This window comes from Schistocerca americana, chromosome X, assembly GCF_021461395.2.
Source record: "Schistocerca americana isolate TAMUIC-IGC-003095 chromosome X, iqSchAmer2.1, whole genome shotgun sequence".
NCBI lineage: Eukaryota > Metazoa > Arthropoda > Insecta > Orthoptera > Acrididae > Schistocerca > Schistocerca americana.
The window spans coordinates 610,721,227-610,747,863 of record NC_060130.1 but is presented as its reverse complement, the minus strand read 5'-3'; the positions used below and the strand labels follow the sequence as shown (position 1 = coordinate 610,747,863).

At 40.9% G+C, this 26,637-nt stretch overlaps 1 protein-coding gene across 1 annotated transcript in view; it reads left to right on the top strand.

Moving 5' to 3' along the window:
• LOC124556456 (protein purity of essence) overlaps positions 1-26,637 on the top strand; it is a 443,522-nt gene that overhangs the window by 152,276 nt on the left and 264,609 nt on the right. The window contains exons 18-23 of the mRNA XM_047130407.1: positions 687-828; positions 1,154-1,298; positions 14,482-14,614; positions 14,724-14,822; positions 24,135-24,348; positions 24,441-24,598. Of these exons, the coding sequence (XP_046986363.1) occupies positions 687-828; positions 1,154-1,298; positions 14,482-14,614; positions 14,724-14,822; positions 24,135-24,348; positions 24,441-24,598 (891 nt within the window). The remainder of the gene's footprint in view (positions 1-686; positions 829-1,153; positions 1,299-14,481; positions 14,615-14,723; positions 14,823-24,134; positions 24,349-24,440; positions 24,599-26,637) is intronic.

Genomic DNA, 26,637 nt, shown 5'->3' with positions numbered 1-26,637 from the left:
TCTTTGTTCGATTCTGATCCTCCTGTATGGAGGGCATAGTAATAGTTAAACATGGTGCAGAGAAGCAACTGAAAGAGTTTAAAACAAATAAGTTGCCAGTTCTGCTTGGAATTCCTGTTTGATTTTACAGGGAGTACTCTACAGCACTGCCCCGTAGGTTTGAACAACACACAAGTATTATGGAGATACTTGGAGGAAGGTGATGTTCTTTTTGAACAACACTATTGAGAAAATTTAGAGAATTGGTATAATGATTCTGCTGCTGTCAACGCAAATTTTGTGTATGGATTGCAAAGACAAGATAAGAGAGGTTAGGGTTTGTACGGAAGCATATAGATGGTCATTTGTACGTCGTTCTATTTGCTAGTGGAACAGGAAAGAAAATGACTTAATAGTGGTAGAAGGCCCACCATGCACCATGTGGCTTGCAGAATATGCATGCAGTAGTAGATCACAGTGTTCAGTTTTGCACGAGTACTTGGAAAATGTAATACATTTTGAAGTCTTTTGGCCTATTATTGCCTTCCAAAATAAGTCTATTTGAAATTAACACCCCCACCCCCTCTCTCTCTCTCTCTCTCCTCTCTCCTCTCTCTGTCTGTCTGTATGCATGCGCGCGTAGGGGAAGGAGATTGTTGTTGTTTCCCTTGTGGTGAATATTTTTTACCTAGTGCTGTTGTTTCCAGGATAGTTCAGATGCTGCCACCATCTATACAATTTATGGAGAGATTAACTAGAGCACAAGATAAATGTTGTGCTTCTCATGGACTTCACCATACGTTGTGGGTACCACGTTTGAGCGCACGGAACTTTAATACATGGATACTGGTATGATAAAATCCTCAATTTATTACAAACAACCACTTTTTTTCCATTGACTTAACTATAGTGCTGTTAATGATAATTTCAGCATGGAATCTGAGGGGGGGGGGGAGGAAGTTAATATCATTTTTATTTGAGAGGTTAGCATTACACCATAAAAGGATCCTAGCGTAGAGCAGACAGTTTGTGTGTGTGGGCACGGCCATTGCTTTTGTGGCCTACATTAGAAGCAACCTTGACAATTTTCACATAGTTTTATATCTGTATTGATCATGTTGTTTTTGATAGTTTCTGAATTTCCACTTCCACATCATTTTTATTTTATTTCCAGGAATACCTTCTGAAACAGACAGCAAATGGTCAAATTTTGGAAGAAGTTATTCAAAATGTAAATGTAAACATGACTACAACAAAACTGGATATTTCACTTGTGAAAGAATTTATTGCAAGATTTACACCCAAAGTCACTAATGCAAGTAAGTTATTCACACAAAAAAATCATTTGTGTGAGTTTTGGTAACTTTTTTTTGCTAATATACTTTTACATAATATACTTCTATATTTCATCTTTAATTTTACATTTCAACACACAATTGCTACATCTTGCCACTCCCTAGTTTTTGGTTAAGTCAGTCTGTCATTTAACCATATATTTTAACCTATACTGTTTAGTTTCTTTCCTTACAGTCTCTCACTAACATTTCTGTATCTCATTTCCCATAAACCATGGCCACTGTTAAACGTTATCTTTCTGGGTTTATGCTTGTTGGGCTCATTATAATTTTTCTTACATTCCTGTTTCTATTTGTACATTATTTATTCCTTTCTCAGTTCACTATATGCTTCTTGTTATGTTTTCTACCATTTCACTGCTTCTTCTCAGAGATCCTTTTGAAGATTTTTGTCTCTGATAAGTGTCTAGTTTCACATTCACTCATCTGCCCGCACATGTGCCTCCAGCTAACTCACACAAAATGGAACCTTCCCAAATTTACACTGTACCATGTTTTAAGTCTGCCCAGGTACCCAAGTAATTGCTTATGGTGTTATTAGTTATCATTTTCTTCAGATAGTCAGCCTTCTCAATGGTTTTTCCACTATGCTGTTTCTTAGATGTGTTAACAGTCCAAAATGGCGTCACTGTTTTAATGTCGCAGAGAATGTATAGTGACCAGAATAGTACAAGACCAGGAATGACTCAAGTATTAGTAAAAAGAGCCTGACCTGCCAAGGGACTTGCAGTAAGTCTCCTGAGAGTAAACAAGTGGGCAACAAGGAGAGGAAGACATACGGTGGAGACAGCACACCAGAGTACAAAGGCTAACAAGTAAACCCAATGACATGCTGGGAGAGCAGTACAGTAGTGCATAGAAATCCTGATTGTCTGCAGAGGTGCTGCGCTGCTGGCTTTAAAGGACAGCTGCAGGTGCTCCTAGGCCAGCAAGATGGGCATGTTCTGGTGGTGGCACTTGCATCAATGACACCAGTGTCCGCAGAGGTGCAGCACGGTCTAGCGGCTGTTGTCTAGTTTCATACCCTGTGGTGGGCCTTCAAGCTCACCCAGCCAAGATACTAGATCCCTTCCCCCTGAAATGGGCACATAGGGCTGGAAGTGCTTTGGACAGTGCATGGGAAGGCGAACTGTTGCATGGGTGGAGTCTTGGCACAGAAACCCACTGGCCTGTAGAAAGGAACCAGGGCATCTGGCAATGTGCTGGGGCACTGTGGTATGGGCAACAATGTTGTGGGTGATGATGGACAAGAGGGTGAAGTGTGCTCTGAAACCACCACCTCTATGCCTACACCTACAGGAACTGCCTCTGGTGCTCTGGAGCACTATTGATACCTGTGCGGCTGTGGGAGCAGGAAGGGCAGGCGTTCCAAGGCTGACCAACTGTGCAACTGTGATGCAATTGGTAGGCAGAGATGGTTGATATGCTGGCTCTCCAAAACCCTTGGAGTGTCCACTGTTGCAAGGCATCACCCATGGGTGGCAGCAACTGTGGCCTGCACCCATTCGCATTTTGCCCCATATTACCCTGCCCACAGAGCTGAACCCAGCAGAATGCACCTGGAATGCCGAATCCATTATTTCGTGGGACAGGAGATGGGGGAAAGTACACGGCTTCCACTCACTCATGGAACAGTTATGCCTAGCTACGGTTGTGGACAAGGGTGGTCCTGTACGGGCTCAGTAAAATCATGACCACAGATTTGGCAGTGGAAGTGCTCACCACCTTTAACATTTGCTGTTTGTCTTCACATCATATGCTTTGCTACTCCATTGGAGGACGGGTAAATGGTGGGCTAAATGGGAGCTTCATGCCATTGGAGACACAAAACTGTTCAGAAGCTGTCACTGTGACTTGAGGCCCGTTGTCAGACACAGTGGTGCTGGGAAGAACTTTGATTCCTAGAATCTGGATGAGTGCATTGAGGGTGTCGTCAGTGATGGTGGACACCATGGTGACCACATAGGGGTAATTAGAATAAACGTCAATGACAAGGCCACATAGACAACAAAGTCCAGACGAATGCATACCCAGGGGGTGACAGGGTGGGGGCTTGGGCCTTGGGGTGAAAGGCTGGGGTGGAGCAACATAGTGCCAGTTGCAAGCAGAGCAGCTGCACATTATGGCCTCAACATTCTTGTTCAGTCCTGCTCAATAGGCATGGCGCCTTGCAAGAGCTTTCATCTGTGGCATACCCCAATGCCCACGATGGAGGAGTCGCAAAATATGAGGGTGCAGGGTAAGCAGGGTGACAACATTGTGATTATACACTGCTGTGTGAAGCAAGAGAACATCAGAGATGATTGACAGGTGGTGTGAGAGGGGAGCCGAGACCCAGAGTTCTGGATCAGTAGACATGAAAAAATGTCAGCCACACATGGAGCACATAGTGCATGACACACCAGAAGATAGGATTGTGGCATGTGTCTGCAGCAGTGTGGATGTGTAATAGGAAATCCTTCCAAGCCATGCTGCCATTCAACATCAGTGTGGAAATGGGATATTTCTCATTGGTCAAGTGCAAGGTTTGCTCCTGAGGGCAGGTAAGAGACAGAATCCACTTCTGCATGTTGTGCTGTAGACTATACTTGTTGGTGTAATTTTAGGAGCTGAGCAAAAGTGCCCAACACTGGAGCCATTTAGCTGTCCACTCGGGAAACCGAGAGTAGGGTCTAAAGACTGCTACCAATGATATACGGTCTGTCATGAATGTAAACTTAGTCCTGGAAAGGTAAACATAGAACTTCTTAATAGCGAAGATAATCACTAAAGCTATATTTTTCAATCTAGAAGTAGCTCTTTTGAGCAGGTGTCAGGGACTCTGGTGCAGTACTGTTATCACTCCTATGAGCCAGCACTGCAAAAGTGTCATAAGGGGAAGTATCAGCAGCCAAAACCAGGGGACATCTGAGAACAGTGCACAAGGCAGGGTGCTGAGCACAGCAGATGCTTCAGCTGTGTGATGGATCCCTTCTTTGTTGAGAAAGTGTTCTAGGCATTCCACCTGCTCCTGAAAAGAAGAAAAACAAAAAAAAAAAAAAAAAAAAAAAAAAAGCATTTGTATAGGTTGCACTTGAGCCCTGCTTTACGCAAAATAGTAGGGAGGGCACATAGGGTCTGCAAGTGATTCTGAGACAAAGTGCTCATGACAATTGAGTCGTCAAAGTAATTGGTACATGCAATGGTAGAACCTACTAACTGTTCCAGGTATCTCTGGAAGATTGCTGGTGCGGAAGAGATCTCAAAGGGTAAGTGCTCATATTTGTGTATTCTAAAGGGAGTGTTGATGACTGTAATGTGTTGTCATTCCTCATCCAGTGTGATATGCAAATAGGAGTCAGCAGGATCTTCGAAAAATATTAATCTCCAACAAACTTTATGAGGTGGTCCTGTGGGCATGGTATTGGTTAGATTTCCTCATGCGACTGCGCATTGATTGCCAATTTAAAACCTCCACATAGCCGGAGGGAGCCATTGGGATCCTTTACACAAGTGTGGCCAAAGCATTGGTTTTTACACGTTAAATAACCCTAGCTTCGTGGGGATGAAAGAGTGCCTGCTTAATGGCTGTCTATAGGGAGACAGGAATAGGATGAGCTCATTAGAAATGGGGCACTGCATCTAATGTTAAGGAGATATGAGTCTGTAGATGTGTGGTACACCTCAGGCCAGGTATGAAAAAAGGCATGAATGCAGAGTTCGTAGAGTTTCTGGAAGGAAACTATATCAGAGACGACCTGAACCTCATCAGTGATGGAAATCCAAACTGTGACAAGACAACCAGACCAAAAATGGTGCCAGCAGAGTGACGATTGACCATAGTGTTACTGTTCGTGTGGCATATCCTTAGGCCGTGATGATCGTGAATTGACCACGGAGAGGAATCAAACAGTCACCATATGCAACCAGTGCACTGGAAGGCAGGTCCAAGTCGGGGAACACTGATGAGCATATATTTGGAGGTTTATCAAGGATTCACAATTGTTAGATTGCTAAACACCTTAGTAGCAGAAGGATCACCATGAGAAACAGCCACCTGAAGTCCATTCTTAGTTTCTTGGCACTTGTGGGGACTGGGATCTAACTGTCTCAATGCTTTATCATGGACTGTTCAGAGATGCCCATGTCTCGCACACAATGGTTGCAGTGCACCCAACATTCTGGACAGTCTGCATGCGAGTGTCCCATGAAGCAGTCGGGGCCACAATGGGAGACCCTGCTGCATACTGGCTGTTCAGAGGCCATCGACATGTCTGAAAGTGAAGAATCACAACTCCGCCTTTGGGTAAAAGACTTAAAGATAATTCCACCCCCAAGGCAGTAGCTGGATCCTGTGACCTGGGGACAAGCCATGAGGCATTTGCAATCTCAAAAGCGTACACAATTTTCAAGATATCCTACAAGGAAGGGTTATCCACTTTCAAATTTGCAGTGTGTACTTTCGGGTGGGGAGGTATTTGGATCACTAAATTGTCAATCAAAGAATCTGCATACGGGGTTTTACAAGTCAGTTTCACGATAGTGAAATCTCAATGTTGAATCAACCTTTGCAAGTCCATTGCCCACATTGTTAGGGGCTCTGAATTCGTTTGCTGGGCACGAGCTTGCCAACCCTAGGGCTCTGGAGCTGAGGACTGGTAAGTGTCGCTAGTCCTCTGTCACCTTAAGCTTTGGGCATGCTTCAGTGACCACCTGGATTGTGAGGATTGTAAAAACCTCTATAAAAAGCTCTTCAATCTCAAGGTGTGCTGCGTGCTGATGAGATGCATGACTGTTGAGATGGAAAGTCACTAGTGGGCAACCTTTAAAGAATCTGACACAACTCAGTTTTATTAGGCTTACCTAGGCATGCCTGGGGGGGGGTCTCTGTTCTAGGTGGACCTTTATTTCCCTAGCTGCTCGCAGGACTGAGATGGATCCTTCAAAATTTTCTCTTCATCTACCGAGCTGAAAGAGTGGACCACTGGTAGGCACCAACCCTCAATCTAACAAGTGAGCTCATGTAGCCAGTCTTCCAGATGCAGGATGTTCGCAGATTTCTTCTGTCAATAGTAACAGAATGAATGCTACTGGTCAGAATGTGTTTTTGATCATGAAATGTAAGGAGAGCAACTTTGAGAAGGTCTTACTTTTTAAATTCAGAAAGGTTCAGACAGCATTACAGGGACATTGAAATCAGTCAAGAGATTGCATAGTGGCACCCTATTGGTTGAAACTGCTAGTTTCCAACATGTCACCAACTTCCGGAAAGCTAAGTGGCTTGGGGAATATGCCACAGAAACGGAGCTCCACGACACCTTGAATTACAGCAAAGGTGTTGTGTTGAGGTCTGGTCGACATTCCCAAGGAGGAAATGAAAGATGAAATGGCTCAAGAAGGAGTCGTTGATGTGGAAAAATATTTTGAAAAGGGCGGATGGGGATCTCGTACAATCTGACACATTCATCTTTACCTTCAATAGCACAAAACTCCCAAAGTGTATCAAGGCAGGTTTCCTTCGCCTAAGCATATGGCCCTATGTCCCCAACCCAATGTGCTGATTTAAATGCCAGTGGGCACACCATCCTAGGATGTAAAGAAGGAGCCACTTGTGACAAATGTGACAAGGCCACCCATGATGAAGTTGGTTGCTCCTCTCTTCCAAAGTGTGTAAATTGCTCTAGGGATCACCCGTTCTGTAGTGGAGAATGCAGGATCTTCATTGAAGAAAGGAAGAAAAAAGGAAATTAAAACATCGAAACGCGTCTCATATGGTGAGGCCAAGAAGATATATAAGGCCACATAGCCTCCCACATTCACTACATCTTTAGCTTTGACCCTTAAAAATCCTATTTTGACAACCAACACTTCTACACAAATGGAGTTTGCTAGTATCAGCAGTAGTACCTGCATTTGTCAGTGCACTTGTCAAGCTGCATTCGTTTCAGAGCCCATAGCACTCCTGAGAACATCAGATAAAGCCACAGTTGCCACCATTGTTGAGCTCCCAGTACCTGTAAAGTTTGTCTGGCAAAAAAAAGTCTGGCTTTGCCTCCACTGCTGCTGTGGTAGCTCCTAAAAAGTTCTCCCAGACTGAAAAAGCAAATGAGAAACTTCCACCACAGGCGAAAACAGGTCATGTCAACGTCATTCAACTTGATGATTCTGCTGCTTCTACCTCAGAGGCAATGGATTGCGAAGTCTGTCCAGGGCAACCATCTTGCGCCAAGGCTGAATCTCTACCTGTTGTGGGCTCCCCACCCCAGTGGAAAGACAGTGTGAAAGTGCAACCCCCATGGTAAATGGCTTGCATACTACAGTAGAACATAATTGGGTTCAGGACTCATGTGGAGGAACTGAAACTCCTGACACAAGCATACCCCATGTGCTTGTGTTTACAGAAAACATGTTTCAAACCCACTGATGCCCCTATGCAACATGGCTATACCCTCCACTGATAGGATGACCTGACTGGGAGGAAGAGCCAGTGGAGGGATTGTTGTGTTTGTTAATAACACACACCAATCTGCTGCTCTCTCCTTGGTTACTGACCTCCAAGCAGTAGCTGCTGCTGTTCATGTAGGTCAGAAGATCACTATCTGCTCCCTGTATTTAGCTCCACAGATGCAATAGACTCAGAGGCCCTACTGCACAACTCCTCCACCTGTTTCTCCTCATGAGTGATTTCAATGTCCACAATGTATTATGGGCCTTGAACTATACTTGTTCCATAGGTCAAGTTTTGGAGAACTTAACGGTGTCTCAGGAATTGTGCAGTGGGCAGTCCCAATCATTTCTCAGCTGCTACTAGGTCATCGTCAGCCATCAACCTCTCTTTCTTCTCTCCAGCCCTTGCTGATGCAGCACAGTGGGAAGCAACTGATGACCTTCATTCCAGTGACCACTTCCCTCTGAAGACTAAGGACTCTCATGGATATGATGGAGTGCCTAGCAGAATATTAAAGTACTGTGCTGCACATGTTAGGCCTGTATTTAGCCATATTTGTAATTTTTCCTTTAGGAATGGTCAGTTTCCTGAATGATTACAGTACTCAGTAGTAAAGCCACTTGATAAAAAAGGAGGAAGGGACAATGTAGACAATTTTAGACCTATTTCTATGCCAACATTGTTTGCTAAAGTTATTGAAAAGGTTGTGTATGTAAGGATAATTGATCATTTTATATCACGCGATTTGCTATCAAATGTACAGTTCAGCTTTAGAAGTTGTTTAGCAACTGAAAATACTATATTCTCTTTTCTCTGTGAAGTGCTAGATGGGTTAAACAAAAGGTTTTGAACACTAGGCAAATTTTTTGATTTAACTAAGGCATTTGATTGTCTTGGTCACAAAACATGTCTCCAGAAGTTGGACCATTATGGAATACGGGAAGTATCTCACAATTGGTTCACCTCTTACTTTAACAACAGACAGCAAAAGGTTATTTTTAACAATGTTGAGAATGGCTGTGATGTGGGGTCTGAGTGAGGTACAATCAAGTGGGAGGTGCTGCAGGGATGAATGGTTGGAGCCACTCCTGTTCCTTATTTATATAAATGATATGCCCTCTAGTATTATGGGTAACTCTAAAATATTTCTGTTTGCTGATGACACTAGCTTGGTAGTAAGGGATGTTGTGTGCAACATTGGCTCGGTTTCAAATAGTGCAGTTCATGGCTTGTAGAAAATAAACTAACGCTAAATCACAGTAACACTCAGTTTTTACAGTTTCGAACACACAATTCAACAAAACCTGATGTTTTAATTTCACAGAATTGGCATATGATTAGTGAAACTAAACAGTTCAAATTTCTAGGTGTTTCAGACAGATAGTAAACTGTTGTGGAAAGCCCACATTCAGGATCTTGTTCAAAGACTTAATGCAGCCATTTTTACTATTTGGTGTCTGGAGTGAGTAAGCATTCGACACGAAAATTAGTCTACTTTGCTTATTTTCATTCACTTATGTCGTATGGTATTATACACTCCTGGAAATTGAAATAAGAACACCGTGAATTCATTGTCCCAGGAAGGGGAAACTTTATTGACACATTCCTGGGGTCAGATACATCACATGATCACACTGACAGAACCACAGGCACATAGACACAGGCAACAGAGCATGCACAATGTCGGCACTAGTACAGTGTATATCCACCTTTCGCAGCAATGCAGGCTGCTATTCTCCCATGGAGACGATCGTAGAGATGCTGGATGTAGTCCTGTGGAACGGCTTGCCATGCCATTTCCACCTGGCGCCTCAGTTGGACCAGCGTTCGTGCTGGACGTGCAGACCGCGTGAGACGACGCTTCATCCAGTCCCAAACATGCTCAATGGGGGACAGAGCCGGAGATCTTGCTGGCCAGGGTAGTTGACTTACACCTTCTAGAGCACGTTGGGTGGCACGGGATACATGCGGACGTGCATTGTCCTGTTGGAACAGCAAGTTCCCTTGCCGGTCTAGGAATGGTAGAACGATGGGTTCGATGACGGTTTGGATGTACCGTGCACTATTCAGTGTCCCCTCGACGATCACCAGTGGTGTACGGCCAGTGTAGGAGATCGCTCCCCACACCATGATGCCGGGTGTTGGCCCTGTGTGCCTCGGTCGTATGCAGTCCTGATTGTGGCGCTCACCTGCACGGCGCCAAACACGCATGCGACCATCATTGGCACCAAGGCAGAAGCGACTCTCATCGCTGAAGACGACACGTCTCTATTCGTCCCTCCATTCACGCCTGTCGCGACACCACTGGAGGCGGGCTGCACGATGTTGGGGCGTGAGCGGAAGACGGCCTAACGGTGTGCGGGACCGTAGCCCAGCTTCATGGAGACGGTTGCGAATGGTCCTCGCCGATACCCCAGGAGCAACTGTGTCCCTAATTTGCCGGGAAGTGGCGGTGCGGTCCCCTACGGCACTGCGTAGGATCCTACGGTCTTGGCGTGCATCCGTGCGTCGCTGCGGTCCGGTCCCAGGTCGACGGGCACGTGCACCTTCCGCCGACCACTGGCGACATCATCGATGTACTGTGGAGACCTCACGCCCCACGTGTTGAGCAATTCGGCTGTACGTCCACCCGGCCTCCCGCATGCCCACTATACGCCCTCGCTCAAAGTCCGTCAACTGCACATACGGTTCACGTCCACGCTGTCGCGGCATGCTACCAGTGTTAAAGACTGCGATGGAGCTCCGTATGGCACGGCAAACTGGCTGACACTGACGGCGGCGGTGCACAAATGCTGCGCAGCTAGCGCCATTCGATGGCCAACACCGCGGTTCCTGGTGCGTCCGCTGTGCCGTGCGTGTGATCATTGCTTGTACAGCCCTCTCGCAGTGTCCGGAGCAAGTATGGTGGGTCTGACACACCGGTGTCAATGTGTTCTTTTTTCCATTTCCAGGAGTGTATTTTGGGGTAACTCTTCCCACTCTAAAAGGATATTTTTGGCTCAGAAACGGGCGGTTCGGGCAATAAGTGGTGTAAGTTCACGAACCTCTTGCCAACCCCTGTTCACGAGTCTGAGTATTTTGACATTGGCCTCTCAATATATGTATTCCTTACTGTCATTTCTTGTTAATAATATTAGCTTATTCCCAAGAATAAACAGCTTTCACTCAGTTAATACTTAGCAGAAATCAAACCTGCATTTGGATTGAATTTCCTTAACTCTTGTGCAGAAGGGTGTGCAGTACACTGCTGCGTCCATTTTCAATAAGCTACGACTCGAATTCAAAAATCTTAGCAGTTATCCATGCACTTTCAAATTGAAACTGAAGAATTTCCTCATGGATCGCTCCTATTCTGTTGAGGAGTTCCTTGAAAAATTAAGCTGATTCTTTTTGTATTGTTGATAGCATTTACTTAAACTCATGGATAGACTTTTTTGGGTTCATAAACATTTTATTTTTATTTGTTATTATTTTTATGTTGTAATTTCATGTACTGACATGTTCCATGGCCTTGGAGTTTTGCTCCTCAATTTGGTCCTACAGAACTTGACGTGTAAATAAATAAAATTTAGTGTAGTACAGGAGAGATAGCACTCCTGCAAATGTTGTAATACTCTGTTTTCTGCCATTTTAACTGAACATCACAACTCTACAGCTGTCTTTACGGATAGGTCAAAACAGGGGGGACTCTATTGGTTGCTCTGTTGTTTTCCCTGATCGTATCCTCAAGGCCCGACTGCCTTGAGACTTTACTGTCTTTGATGCAGAACTGTATGCAATCTTGCGGGCACTGGAGCAGATGGGGGCATGCTTTGTGTGTTAAATTACTTGTTTGTTTCTATTCTATGAGTGCACTTTACTCTCTACAATGCTTGCACCCAGCAGATAAAGTAGTCCAGAATCCTGGGTGCCCTCTTTCAGCTACAATGTCTGGGGACGGAGGTGTCATTCTGCAGCATCCCAGGACACATGGATATTGCGGGGAACAGAAGGGTGGATCTCGCAGCCAAGGAGGCGTGTCCTGATCCTCAGTTATTTCAGTGTGCCATCCTCCTACATGCTATCACCTCGCTGTTGATGCACAGAGTCGTGTCGATTGGAAGAAGACTGACTGGAAGGGACTGATAATAAGCTATGTGTTGTAAACCACATTCTGCGACCGTGGTGTACCTCCTTTCGGTCACAAAGATGGATGAGGCCCTGCTTACTTGTCTTCACATAGGCCACAGTCTTCTAACCACATGGCTTCTTGCTCCAGTGAGAGGATCCTCCAATGTGTGGTGCTTATGACATACAATCTGTGTGCACCAAATTTTACTAGATTTTGTTTTATTTTTGTCCAGAGGACAGTGGCAGATCAACTGGCAGATCTGCCCTCTATTTTAAATGATGTTGAAATGAATGTGGTTATAGTGTTAAGATTTTGTAGTGTGTTCAACTTGTTGTTTCCAAAAATTTTATGCTAATGTTCGTAATGTGTTAACTGGGTGACTGACTCACCAATGTGTTTTTTTGTAAGAAGTCAGCTAGTCACATTTCCCTGTGCTTTTCTTTTCGCTCTTCTGTGGTTTTACTTCTTTTTTAATCCCCTTTGTTGTATTAAAGCTTGTGAGATAGTGATCGTGTGTGTCAATGCGAGTAGGGTGGGAGTGAGTGAATGATTGGCATTTTATAGGTTCCCTCCTCTTTTTATAGACATTTATTTCTTTTAATGTGAGCAAAGACAATTTTAGACATTTTATCGGCATTCATTTCTTGTAATATGTGTGAGGGAGCTGATAACCTAAGTGTTGGGCACCCATAAACTGTGCTTTCTTTTAATACGAGTAAAGACAATTTTAGACATTTTATCGGCATTAATTTCTTTTAATATGTGTAAGGGAGCTTATAACCTCAGTGTTAGGCGCCCATAAACTATGCGTGCGCACTCTCTCTCTCTCTCTCTCTCTCTCTCTCTCTCTCTCTCTCTCACCCACGAGCATTATCACTACCCCAGCTGTGTGTGGTATTGATGGAACTCGAAATGTGATCAGACTGCATGGAATCATTACCAATAATAATTTGACTGCATCAATCACATCTCCTCAAACATGAGCACAACTTGATTCTAGAATGTAGCCAACTTCTTTAACAAGAAAAATGTCTCTGAGGAAACCCAAGAAAGGAAAAGCATCTCTTTGAGAGTTTTGTTGGAAACCTAAAAGTGGCAAGGTAATGTTTGAACCACTGTGAATACATGCCCCAATCCTCTTTGCTATCATTAAGCAGCAAAAGCACAGGTGGGCAGGTTTCCACCTTATAGTGACCACAGCCTGGAGGGGTTAGGTACCCTGAGCCTGCTGAATATCCTGACAGAGCAACGATGTCTGTAGCTGTTGTAATAGCTGTTGGAACTGTTGTTGGAACTACTGCTGCAGCTGCTGCTGTTCCATGAGTTGCATGAGTTTTCCACCACTGGAGCACCACTAACCTTTTACCTTATCATCTATTATGTTGATCAGTGGAATTGGACAAGACTGGAAACGACCCAAGACCCAGTAGTAACAGACCGACTGACTGAGGGTATCACAGCAAGTCACTTGACAGTAAACAGGTGGACAACAGTGAGAGGAAGGCAAACAGTGGGAACGGCACAGCAGAATAACATGTCCAGCAAGTAAAGAATGTAAGACGTACCACTTTCAGAACAAAGACATCAGTGCGTAACAAGATCAATGCAGCAGTCCATAGAAATCATGTCTGACTACAGAGATGCTGTGCTGCTGGCTTTAAAGGGCAGTTGTGGGTTCTGATAGACCAGCAAGGCGGGCATGTCCTCGTGGTGACAATCACAGCGGCAACACCAACACCCATAGGTGTTGCAGTGCTGTCTAACAGCTGTCCTAGAGTTCCATACGCTCTGGTGGGCTTTCAAACTTGCCTGGCCAGGATACAAGAGAAACATTTACTTTCATACTCAATCAGCCATTTTGAACAAGATACACTTTTGTAAGGGATGGGTATATAGTTTCAGAAAATAAGCAAAACCACTGATTTACATGGCCATATTATTTCAGTATCTGACTTTTCAGAACTGGTTTTCTTGCTGGAAAGAAAAATAATCTGTGAATGCATTTTTTTTGTCAGAACACCACAAAAAACTGAGACTCACAACAGTATAGTTACGAGTAAGCTCCTGAATAAGATCTTTCTGTCAATCATGGCTCATTATTTTGCTCGAATTAAAACTGATGTTTGGGTGAGGCAGATCTAGTCGTAATAGGAGAAAATATGAAACTTACTTTTTACATTTAAGAGAACTTTCTTTGCGGGAAGTTATTTCATAAACATATGACAAGTATTGGATAAATTTTGCTACTATAGTTACAGTTTGACGCTAATTGTAGTTGTAGAACAGATTGTTCGCTAATTGCAGCTATATTTCATTAATTAATATAAAATATGTGTAAGTTTTCTTTTTTTTGTACTGTGTGTAGTAAGGTTTCCACAATTTATTTTGTAGTTATTCCTTATCCACTAGTAAATGTAAGACTTCTTATAGCATGTGTGTCCTAATGAATATAATGTAAAACATGTGCAATACCTTGCCAGATGTTACTCAGGGCCTGGTGACCTTAATTTTACCTAGAAAAATAAATAAATAAAATATTGACAGTCAGAGATCTTTTTATGTAGAAAGTGAAATATGAAACTGTTAATGTCGCATTTCTTTTGTTATAGAGCAACTTGTTCCCAAGTCCAGTATGCCAAAATTGACAGATGTGTTCTTATTAGATGTTTTGATGACAAGGCTTCATGTTACTGTTGAAGATGGTTTCCTCGAAAATGAAGACTCTGATTCAGACACACAAGGGTAAACAGACTTTTAAAAATGAAGAGCAAACATGCATACTTTGTCTTAAGACACTAGTCACATTGTTTTATTTTTTTAAATTTTTATATATAATCTATCATTTTTCCAGCCCAGAGTCAGTTGCTGTAGCTACTGCTGCTGCACTGTATACTGAAGAGTTATTGCCACACATTTTTAAGCTTCTGGACTGTGTACTAGCCTGCATGAGGTAAAAACTAAATTCTCCACATATTACAGCAATCATTATGAAATATGTTGATTAATTTAATGTCCTACTGAAATCAGATATGCTTGAACATTGAATTTAGTCAATATTGAATTACTCCCCAAAAAGGGCCTGTAAACGTAGGGTAGTAATCCGTATTTAAATTTGTAAATTTTTTATGGTTTATGTAAATGACGTTAAATAAATGCTTAGTGTGTTGCTTTTCACATTCTTGTCTAAATTGAATATGCACATTGTTTATAACAGCCTCCACAGTTAATGGGATAGCCTGACAAAAATAAATTTTCAAACAATATCTGGGATGCATTAAATATTATACAATAGATGTATGCACAGTTACAGATTTTAGCACTGTCATTAGTATTTGCTAAATTGTATTTATAAAATTGTAAATGATAGAAAGACTCCTGAATATGAGAAACAGCCTGAAATTTTTTGATGTAGCGAAGTCTGGTTTTCCAAAAATATTGTATTACGCCTTCTAAATGTACACCTCTTAAGTTTTATGCACAGTCTCTTAAACTGTTTAATGGATACAGAAATAAGAAAAATCCCACTCAGAAATAATTAAATTCACAGGAGACAGGTGGATTGGCCATCACTTACCTACTGCTAGCATAACTCTCAGTCCTGCTGATAAAACATGTAAGAAAATAGATAACAGCAGTAGTAACTTTTGGGACCACAGATGTCTTCTCTATGGAGGAAAGAGGAATTGGTTCGGGGTGATACCCTGCCTCCTCCTTATTACAAGATGGAGCCCTCTTAGCTTGTGTTATATCTTGCGTAGTGAGATAATAGCATCTACAAAAATTACGCAGGATGAGCACGGCATACCACAACACTTGGTGTCAGCAAAAACCCTGGGAGCCAACCTAATTGGCAAGTGAAGAGTCCAAAAGCATGATCAAGAAAAAACTCGGAAACTGTAAGAGCGCAAAAGCGAGAAGAATTCACAACGCTAATGCAAGCGAGGGAAGGTCGAGTTAGCAGGATCTGTGGCAGCACTTGTGTGTGACTGATTTGGAGTGCACGTGTTTGAAGCAGGAAGATTGCAACTCAAGAGGGACTGCCAAATGCAAGCAACACTCACCCCGTGTACGGTGGAGTCACAGAGCAGATATTTTGACCACAAGCAATTCCTTGCCCAACATATGTGCGTCTGATGGTGATATGGAAGCTGGATTTGGAATGACCTGCAGACCCTTCCTTGTCAGACTGCTGAAGGGGATGCAGAATCATCTGGACTTTGTGTTCTTCAAGGAATAGTTGCATTTTGGGCACCTTTCAAAGAATACATTGAGTAGAATGATGTCCTAAGTTGATTTTCCTTTAACCACTTCTCCTTTATTCTTTGAAGAGGGTGTACTCAGGCACACTAAAATGTTGTTATTAAGCTACCTCATTCAGGTATGATTGTAGAATTATTTTCATGTTCCTTGCTCTCTCCACTTTTGTGAGATGTGCATTCTTGTTCGAGATCCATATGCATAACTTCTATTTTGTTTCCTGGGCAATTTGGCAATGGCTTCAACAATTGGGACTTTTACTGGCTGTATGAACGAACTTTGATCTTACAGGGAATTTCTTCCGCTTGAATTTGTTGGTCCAGTGTCGTCTGTTTTCTTGGAATTGGCATAATGCTCGAATGAAAATTCAGTTATTCAACAAACCAATTCCCTGTCAAGCCCACTTTAAAGTCATAAAATTTTTGTATGGAAGTGCACCAATCGTAGCTTCATTGCTGACTGAATATTGTGTTGATAGTGACAGTAGAGCCTCTATTGGTGTTATCAGCGGTAACACAAAATATTTTATTGAATGCTGTTTTTTTTTAAGTGAGTCAAGGAACCTGAATCCTTGAAAAATTTGGTAATTTATTATCTTCCAAGTGTTAATTGAGGCATTCTCTGGAATGATGACTTGACTGAAATCCAACTTACATATTACACAATCACATCATTTATTCTGAAACCACAATATTTTGTTTATATTTGACAGAAATTTAGACCATGTAGCAGAGTTTAAAACAAATAAAAAACTATTTAAAACATTTTATAATCTGTATGTCAGTCTCGGTATATTTAAGTGGTTGTTCCGAAGAACACCCAAATACTGGGAGAGGGTTGGGGTTGCACCATGCAGTAATTCATATTTCGTTATCTGTGGCTGCAACTACGTCTTGAAATTGCTTATTATCAAAAAGTTCCATCACCTAGAAGCTCACTTATGTACTGACTTTCAGTGTGTTCTGCTTCTTGTTCATCTAGACTTGATTATTGTGTCATCAAAGAGGGTGTTTCCTGACATGGTTTCACTTCCACACATTTTTTTACTGTTTGTCTCTTTTGAACAAAATTGTCTTTTAATTTCTCCGTGTACACATTGGTGACCCTCTGCTTTGTTTTCTGCTTGCCTGTGATGTTCAGAGTCCGAATCTCACCTGCATGCACTCTTATTTCTTGTCCCCTTCATTGTTTTGACATTATCCAGGCTTCCCCAGTGCCCTTGCCAGTATTGTAATAGACTTTTACGCCTGGCAGGTCATTATCAAGATATTTTTCACTACCTCTTTGTGTTGCATTTTGTTGAAATGTTAATAATGTTTCAGTTTAATTTAGGGCTAAGCAGTTTAAATTTCAGTCTCTCGTGTTTAACTAGTGGGACATGATCATAATCTGTATATGTTCCAGGATGTATTGTTACGCATTTTAAGATATTGTTAAGTCTTTCCTTAACAGTGACGTCAGTCTGATGCTCTTGTAACTCTCCCAGGCTTAATTTCTTCCAGTGGGATCCATGTGCATAATCACTGTTTCTGGAGGGACATTAAAATTTCAGACACTTTGCCCTTCTCTCTGGCAAAATGGGTATAGCCTCTCTGATTTGGTTGACTTCGCACAATCCATAGTCTACTGTGAAATCAAATCCCTTACTTTCTCTAGTTTTGGCATTATAGTTATTTACTGTAGTATTAAAAATATACTTTTGTTCTTTACTTTGCTGCATACAACATACTAATCAAAAATGCAAGTGAGGTGGAGCAGTTGTTTGTACACTAGTCTTTCATTCGGGGAGAGCTAGTTTTGGGCCATAGACGACAGAGTATTGTCATCTTCCTGAATAGATCAAGGCATATATGAAGATGGTTCTTTTGAAATGCACATGGCCAGTTTTCTTTCCTGCCCTTGATCTGAGCCTGTGCTTCACAACTGAACATACTCCCTCCTTTCCTATTGTTCATAAATTATTTCCAATGTTGTCTTCTTTGGTTCTGTTAAGGATGTGTGTTTATTTCTAATAGCACTAGACAGCTTTTTGTGTAAGAAAAGTTGTGAACCACAACATTAGCAAGATTTTCATGCATTAACTGGAATTGACTCTGGCTGAAATCCAAGATGAAAATGAGATGATGATCCTACTCAAATTCCCAGATGTGATCTATAGGCTAAACATGTGCTGAAGTTCCAGCAGTGTGAATGATACGGAACCACGAGTGGTCTAACACTTCCATCCTCGCATACAAACTATGATTTGTATCTGGACAAACCATTGAGAACTAGGCACTAAAGCAAGATGGTGACCTCGGAGGAACAGCAGTAGGCAATAGAAGAACTGTTAGCGCACAGCTAGAGGCTGGACAGGAAGCTAAAGGCACGCACAGACTCTGCCCACCTGAAGCCAGCTCAGGGAAACTTAAGTGCGCAAAGCACAGCCACACTGACACTTCCCACTGTTGCAGGAGATTGTCTTTAGGAGTTCCACAAGGCTCAGTCTTATGCACTATGTGATCAAAAGTATACAGGCACCTCAAAAAACATACGTTTTCATATTAGGTGCATTGTGCTGCCACCTACTGCCAGGTACTCCATACCAGCAACCTCAGTAGTAATTAGACATTGTGGGAGAGCAGAATGGGGTGATCTGCGGAACTCATGGTCTTCGAACGTGGTCAGGTGATTGGAAGTGAGAAAACTTGGATTTCACGATCGAGCGGCTGCTCATAAGCCACACATTACGCCGGTAAATGCCAAACGACGCTTCACTTGGTGTAAGGAGCGTAAACATTGGACGATTGAAAGTGGAAAAACATTGCGTGGAGTGAAAATCACAGTACACAATGTGGCAATCTGTTGGCCGGGTGTGGGAATGGCGAATGCCCAGTGAACGTCATCTGCCTGTGTGTGTGGTGCCAACAGTAAAATTCGGAGGTGGTGGTGTTATGGTGTGGTCGTGGTTTACATGGAGGGGGCTTGCACCCCTTGTTGTTTTGCACGGCACTACCACAGCAGAGGCCTACATTGAAAGCTTAAGCACCTTCTTGCTACCTGCTGTTGAAGAGCAATTCAGGGATGGTGATTGCACCTTTCAACATGACAACATCCCTATAATGGACTGGCCTGCACAGAGTTCTGACCTCAATCCTATAGAAGACCTTTGGGATGTTCTGGAACGCCGACTTTGTGCCAGGCCTCACCAACAGACATCAATACTTCTCCTCAGTGCAGCACTCCGTGAAGAATGGGTTGCCATTCCCCAAAAAACCTTCCAGCACCTTATTGAACGTATGCCTGCTAGAGTGGAAGCTGTCATCAAGGATAAGGGTGGGTCAACACCGTATTGAATTCCAGAATTACTGATGGAGTGCGCCACGAACTTGTAAGTCATTTTCAGCCAGGTGTCAGAATACTTTTGACCCATAGTGTATATGTCAACAGTCTTCTGTCTAATATACAAGAAACTGACGTAATTCTTTTGCAGGTGACACTAGTATTGTAATCAGTCCACACATACATAAAGCAACTGAATAAAAGGTTGATAATGTTCTTAAAAGTATTATTTAGTGGTTGTTTGCAAATGATCTCTCTCAACTTCAAAAAGACACATGTTCAGTTCAACACATGTAAAGGTACTGCAGCGATGATAAATATAACGCATGGTGAGAAATAATAACTCTATTGGAAACTGTGAAAATTTAGATGGGAAAAACAACATTTTTAACTCCTGAAACAACTCAGTTCGGCTCCATTTGCACTTCATATCATTGCAAGCAAATAACTAAGTTGCCATGCTTTGCACATTTTCTTTTAACAATGTTGTATGGAATAATGTTCTGGATAATTCATCTTTGACACTAGGATGCCCAGCCTTTTCCTGTCCCCTCTAAGGCCCAGAGGAGTCATTTTGACCCCCACTCTGTGACAGTAATGTTTTGAATTATTATTTCAAACTGTCTGCAATTATTACATTTTAATGTTTTTACATGATTTGTAACCTTTTAAGATACAGAATTGTAAATGAAATTTAACAGATCACGAATAATATCAGTGTCCAAAAGAACATACACCATCTTAATATAGCCAAGAATAACCGGCCATTGACCTCATCCATCTGTGCTGGAAGCACACACATTGCCCGAACTCATACGGGACTCGGTAAGATTGTCTGCCACGAGTAATGAGTGTAATGGGCAGGGGCACAACAAATGTAGTGTGTGGACATTAAGTTGGGAATGTGGGTCTCATGGGGAGCATGCAAGGGATAAATCCCTGCAGTCGCATTATCCTCTGTGCCCTCAGTGGCTCAGATGGATATAGTGTTTGCCATGGAAGCAGGAGATCCCGAGTTTGTGTCTCGGTCAGGGCACACATTTTCAACTGTCTCCGTTGATGTATATTGACGCCTTTTGACAGCTTAGGGTCTTGATTTAATTATCATTTCAATAACATCATTTGTTAAAAAATAATCAAATTGGACTGGAACCTGTAAAACTCAAGCAAGAGTTAAGCAAGTGAGGGGCATTTATGAAGTTTTAAATGCTTAGAAAAGTTGAATTATTCATGTTTACAGTAATTTAGCTATTCATACTTCCATACAATTGATACATGTCTATTCAGTTTTCTTGTCTATTTTCCACAAACCATCTTGTTACAAACAGTGAACTTGGAAATAGTTTCATTACACTCACTAAGTTTAAGAGTGTGACTTTTTTTGATGTTTCTGTACTATTTTGTCTCAGTTTTCATTTCCATTATTTTCATAATAATCTGTCGTTCCACAAAGTGAGTGACTCTTCAGACACTTGGTGTGTAGCTCCTGTGCAAGTTGCTGAATAAAATTTCTTCTTTTGATCTTCTTCCCAGTAACAGCCCTGAATACTACAGATGGATTTATTCCTACTGGATCAAGAGTATTGTAGAATGGGTGTACTGGCTATCTTGTTGAGGAGACCTTGACTGAATATAGCCTGGCCATGTATTTACAATATCAACTGCTAACTTTGTCTTGTTATAATAACTTACAGTTTCTGAAGTTGTAGGATGAAAGGAACTCATTAAAAGCACATTTTTTTACTTTTATTCCTTGATACACCACCAAGGAAACACCATCACATTTTAAGAATGTTGCCTAATGCAGACAGGCCTTCAAAGACTTAAGAGCATGTGGTATTTCTCTTCTTGCTCTACTTACTGTTCCTACAATGGAGATTGACTATTATGTCAATTTCTTGGTGAGTTTGACGGAAGTGAAGTAATTAACTATAGTGACATTTCCGTCTTTGGATGGAAATGGTTCCATAGGATGCATCACTACATAATCTGGAACCCTTTCATCTTTGGATTGTGCGTTGTCCTTACTGAGATGAGGGAAACCATTGAGAAGGTACTTGCTATCAACATTTATCCAGTACTTTTGTCCAAACTTGTCAGGCTTTGAAGCCATGAATTGTACGGATGGACACACAGTTAGTTTTGTTCGGGAAGAGTTGCTTGTCTATCATTACGTCAGATCCGGCTGTGTAACACATGCAGTTTTCTACGAATTTGTTTCAGGCTACTGGAACCAATGCTAATTTATCAGTCTGTAAACATATAGAGTGTGTTGACTTCTCCTCTAACCTCATAAATCTCATAATTTCACAGAATCTCTCTCTACTCAGGGTTTCCACACGAAAAGGTAGGCCCCAAGACACACTATTGTTGTCCATTCATACATCAATATTATGAACAGAAGTTAATTATTGCAGCATAGAGTAAAATAGTTGAAATCTGGAAGTGCCTGAAATAAATGCAAGGCACACCAATAAACAAAATTATAGTATTATCATAAAGGGTTCAGTATGAGCACTATGGGTGTTACAGGTGAAAGCTGGAAAATATCATAATCATTGTGCAAAATACGTTGTTTTTCAATATATTGTTAATACATTCCAAATATATAAATTTTGTGAAAGGAAATGTTGCTCCAGTCATTTTGACCCCTCTGGGTGTTCTACTGTTGAGAAAGTAAGTTTTTATATTTCATAGACATTCAGTAAGAATTTCATGCTCACAAGCAATCACCTTGTAGGCATCTGTTTCAGGAATTAGGCATTTTGACTACTGCTTCACAGTATATTTATTCACTCACGAATTCTGTTGCAAGTAACCCACTACAGTTCAAGTGGAACAGTGATATACATAATTACAATACCAGAAGAAAAAATGACCATTATTCCACATTAAGGTTGTCTATAACACTAGAAGGGGTGCACAGTGCTGCCACCAAAAGTTTTAATCACTTAGTTAGTGATATAAAATGTGTAATAGACAGCACAACTACATTTGAAAACAAATTAACGAAGTTTCTTTTTCCCAATTACTGCTGCTCAGTAGAAGAATATCTGTCTATGTAATCTGTTTCCATCAAGGGCTTATTTTTCACCCTGATGGATGTAGTTGTTAGGCAGTCATATTTTGCTGAGGATGCAAACAAGGGTTTATATTTGTCTCCAGCTGCTGCAGGCAGCATATCTTGATACAATAGAACCACTAGACCTGTTCCACTCTTATTATCTGTCACTTGCACTACTACTCAATCTGGAGTAAGTTTTGCACGAGTGGAAAGATTCTAATAGCTACAGTTCAGGACTTGTTTGTTTAAATTTTAGGCAAATGATGGCTCTCTTCACTGACACTTTCCAACTTTTGGCTGATATTTCTATAATTTAGTACCGTCTGTGTAGTTGGATGAAACACCTACATGTTATGTCAAACTCCTATATACAGACTCGCTCAAATACAGACTTGCTCAATGGAGATCAGTGCTACACTTTATTATTGTTGCTGTTGGTAAGCTATGAGATCCTTTGATACATTTTTTGCCAATTTTTTCATGTGAATTTCCAGTATAGATCTCCCATCTCTTAATATTAGTTCTGGTGTTTAATTTTGAGTAATAAGGACCATAATCCAATGTATTTATTTCAAGTTTCATGTGCCATATTATTACAAATGTAGTCTTTTGCTGTCAGTATGGTTGGTCTTGAAGAGTATTGTTAATAAATTTGACATTTCGTTACTGGATCATATTAAAATACATAAATATTGTCTCTAGTAGCTGATGGTTCAAACAATTGCCTTTAAAATTAATCATAACACACAGTGCAGTACAGTATTATATTCAGAAATTCCTGTACGGAGTAGGAACTATCAAGCAGTCATGATTTCAACGTATGTTTGAAGAGAATTCTATCGTCAGTCAAGAGTCATTGCATCAATGGATAAGTCATCTAAAATTTTAGTGGCTGATACATTCATACATGCACTCCTTTTTGTGCCTCAATAAGGTTCAGGGACACATGGACTGTAATTTGTCGCAAAAGGTAGACTCCTTTCCTGTCTTTTTGTTGCTGATGAAGGTGTTTCAACCAGTTTTGAACAGCTCTCATCCTCCTCATTTCATTTACTAAAATCTGAAAAGTGTAGGTATGAGTGAAACTCAATTATTTGCCAGGCAACTGATTATTCAAAAAATAAAAAGCTGTTACCTGATAGTTGGAGCATATGAGATCCCTGATGTGGACATTTTCTTCTTTTCATGAAATAGATATTTAATTCCAACATAGTGTTTTCAATAGTTAGGTTCATCTCCAGTCACAATACAGGTAAATATTTATTGATTAGTATCCTTTAAAACTTAGTCTTTTGTATTAACAAAGGAATGGTAAATTTTTCATTGTTTTTGTTCAACAGTTTTTGTCTTTTGTGTTTGTAAGCCGTGTGTCCTTGTTTAAAGGTTGGTGATCAAGTAAACACTCTTACTTGTCAGTAATTAAAAAAATGAAGTACCTTATATTACGAGAAATCTGTAACAATGTATACACTTCATTTTCACAATTTTTCTGTGCTTGTTGTGAATGTGTTCCTTATTTCAAGAGTTGATATCTTGTGATTAAAAAAATGGAATTGTATTTTGTATTTTTGGCACACTAATAATTTTTAAAATTTGTCTGTAATTTCTTTCTCTTTTTAGGTCAGGCATTTTATATCAGATTGAACACATGATGAGCTCTGTAACTGATCGATTTTACCTACAGGATCTTTCAACCATTGGAGAAATGTTATTCATTAGCACAAACAGAAATGTGAAAACATTTGCAATTTCAGCAACGCTATTGGGTCTTCTACCTCACACAGTAATAAGCTTCTTGGACAAATGGGGACAAGACATTGTTAAATATGATTGGGTAATGATACATTTATCCATTCTTATTACATTATGTAGTTCCCTAATTTACATTTGTCATAATTGTTTAAAATTTTGCATTTTATTTTGCAGGTGAAATACCGTGGTGACATCATCCCTTCTGAGAGTTTTATGATGGAAATATTAGGAAATCATGTCACAGCCCTCTCATGTGAACTGTCTTCTAGCCTTAATATGTCACTGAAATATTTAACAAATTCACTTGTGACTTTTATCACTAAACATATACAGTAAGTGACATTATCACAGTTATAATTCCAAATCTCTCGTTGTGTGAAGTGCAGCTATTATATTGTCACCTTTGTCAGATAAACACAAGGACAACTCAATTAAATTTCAGTATTTGGAGCTGGTTATCGTTTACTTCCAAGTACACTCTTTTGGGTGTTATTGAACAGTCATCTTCATGTGAGTCAACAAATACTGATGCAGCATTTCTGTGTTGTGCTGTTTATTAATGTATTGTATGTAATTTGTATATTGTTGATGAATGTAATAATGAGACTGACTGTGCTGTTCAGTGACATGATCAGCACCATCAATGGTCAAAGTGCTAAACTGAGCTGTCTGATGGCCTTGGCTTTTGATATTTTGTATAATTTGTGCTGAGAGCAGACAGTAGAAATAACATATTTTGTGTATTGTGGAACTGATAACCACTGACATGGTTAATATAGTTTTGTAAAATGCTTATCTCAATAGAATCGCTACAAATGGAACCCGAAGAATGTTGCTGTAACCAAAATTGGTGTTCAGTCATATTTCTCTTTGCACTGCTCATTTTAAATTCTGTATTGTTTGTTTAAGTATCTGTATTACCATTTGTATTATTGACTGGTTGTTCCATGCATGCATAACTGAATTCAATGACTTCCAAATGCAACATACAACAGTACTCCAACCATTTATTTCATTTAAGCTAATGTTGCGGCCCTACATCTCCTTCCACATGTCGGAGATCAGCAAACAAGTATTTACAGTACAACGACTGTTTGCAGTGGGTGATTTCAACTTATAATGTGTGTGTTCTTACGATAAACCGGATGCCCCAAAGAGCCATCATTCCTTTGCCAGCTGAGAATGTCCAGGAATTTCAAACAGTGATCTTTTTCTGTGTGTATTTTGAGCTGGGTATTCTGATCAATAGAGTTAAGATTCTATTAGAACTCTATTCATTTCCATTCTCCATGAGGCTGTACTGTGAAAGTATCAGCAGAGCTCCAAACCAAAGGTTCATTCAAGGCCTCTCCTCAAAGTTCACTGCTGCAAAAGTTGGCCGTGTTGGGAGACAGAGGACTTCCTGTGGTGATTCACTCATCTATTTAAAAAAATCATGTATAAACATGAAATATGTTGAGGAAATTCCATACAAGAACAAAGCAGACATGCCTGCTGTAAATGTATTGACAAAGACCCTGTAGGTGGAACTGCTGTGAAAAGCAACACCACATCAAATCTAAGTAAGTCATTGGCATTACATGGATAGAGTTCCATTTACTACATGAGCGAAATTTACAGTGTGCTTGTCCGCAGCTCGTGGTCTTGTGGTAGCGTTATTGCTTCCCATGCACGGGGTGCCGGGTTCAATTACTGGCAGGGTCAGGGATTTTCCCTGCTTGGAGATGACTGGGTGGTGTTGTGTCGTCTGCATCGTCATCATCATTTATCCCCATTATGGTCGGAGGAAGGCAATGGCAAAACACATCTGCTAGGACCTTGCCTAGTCGGAGGTGAAGGTCTCCCACATCGTCCCCTACACTCCTCAGAGTATGGGACCCATCATCATCATCATCATCATCATCATCATCATCATCATCATCAATAAATACTGCAGTATGTATAGTTTGTTGGTCATTGCTAACTCATCTGAAGATGACTGGCAAGTATCAAGTTGAAATATTGTGCTTGAAAGTAAGCAGTTGTTGGCTGCTGTCTAGAGACTTCATCAAATATTCAGGAAAATTTAAAGCTCAACAATAATGACAATTTTTATTCTGTAATTTTACATGGCAAAATCTGTAATTGAATTTGAGATTCAGTGATGATGTGTTGGTACTTGAATATACGCTAGTAATAAGCGTTTCTCCTATTCTCAGTTTAGTTGTAAAGAATACAATACAATTTTAAAACCAATGATGTGTAATTTCTTGTGTAGTAACTTATTGATATGGACAGTATGTTTAATTTTTAATGGATATAACTTTCGCCTTTTTGTATCTCATTATAAAATGCAAATACAAAAATTTCAGAATTGTGCAGTGTGTGCATC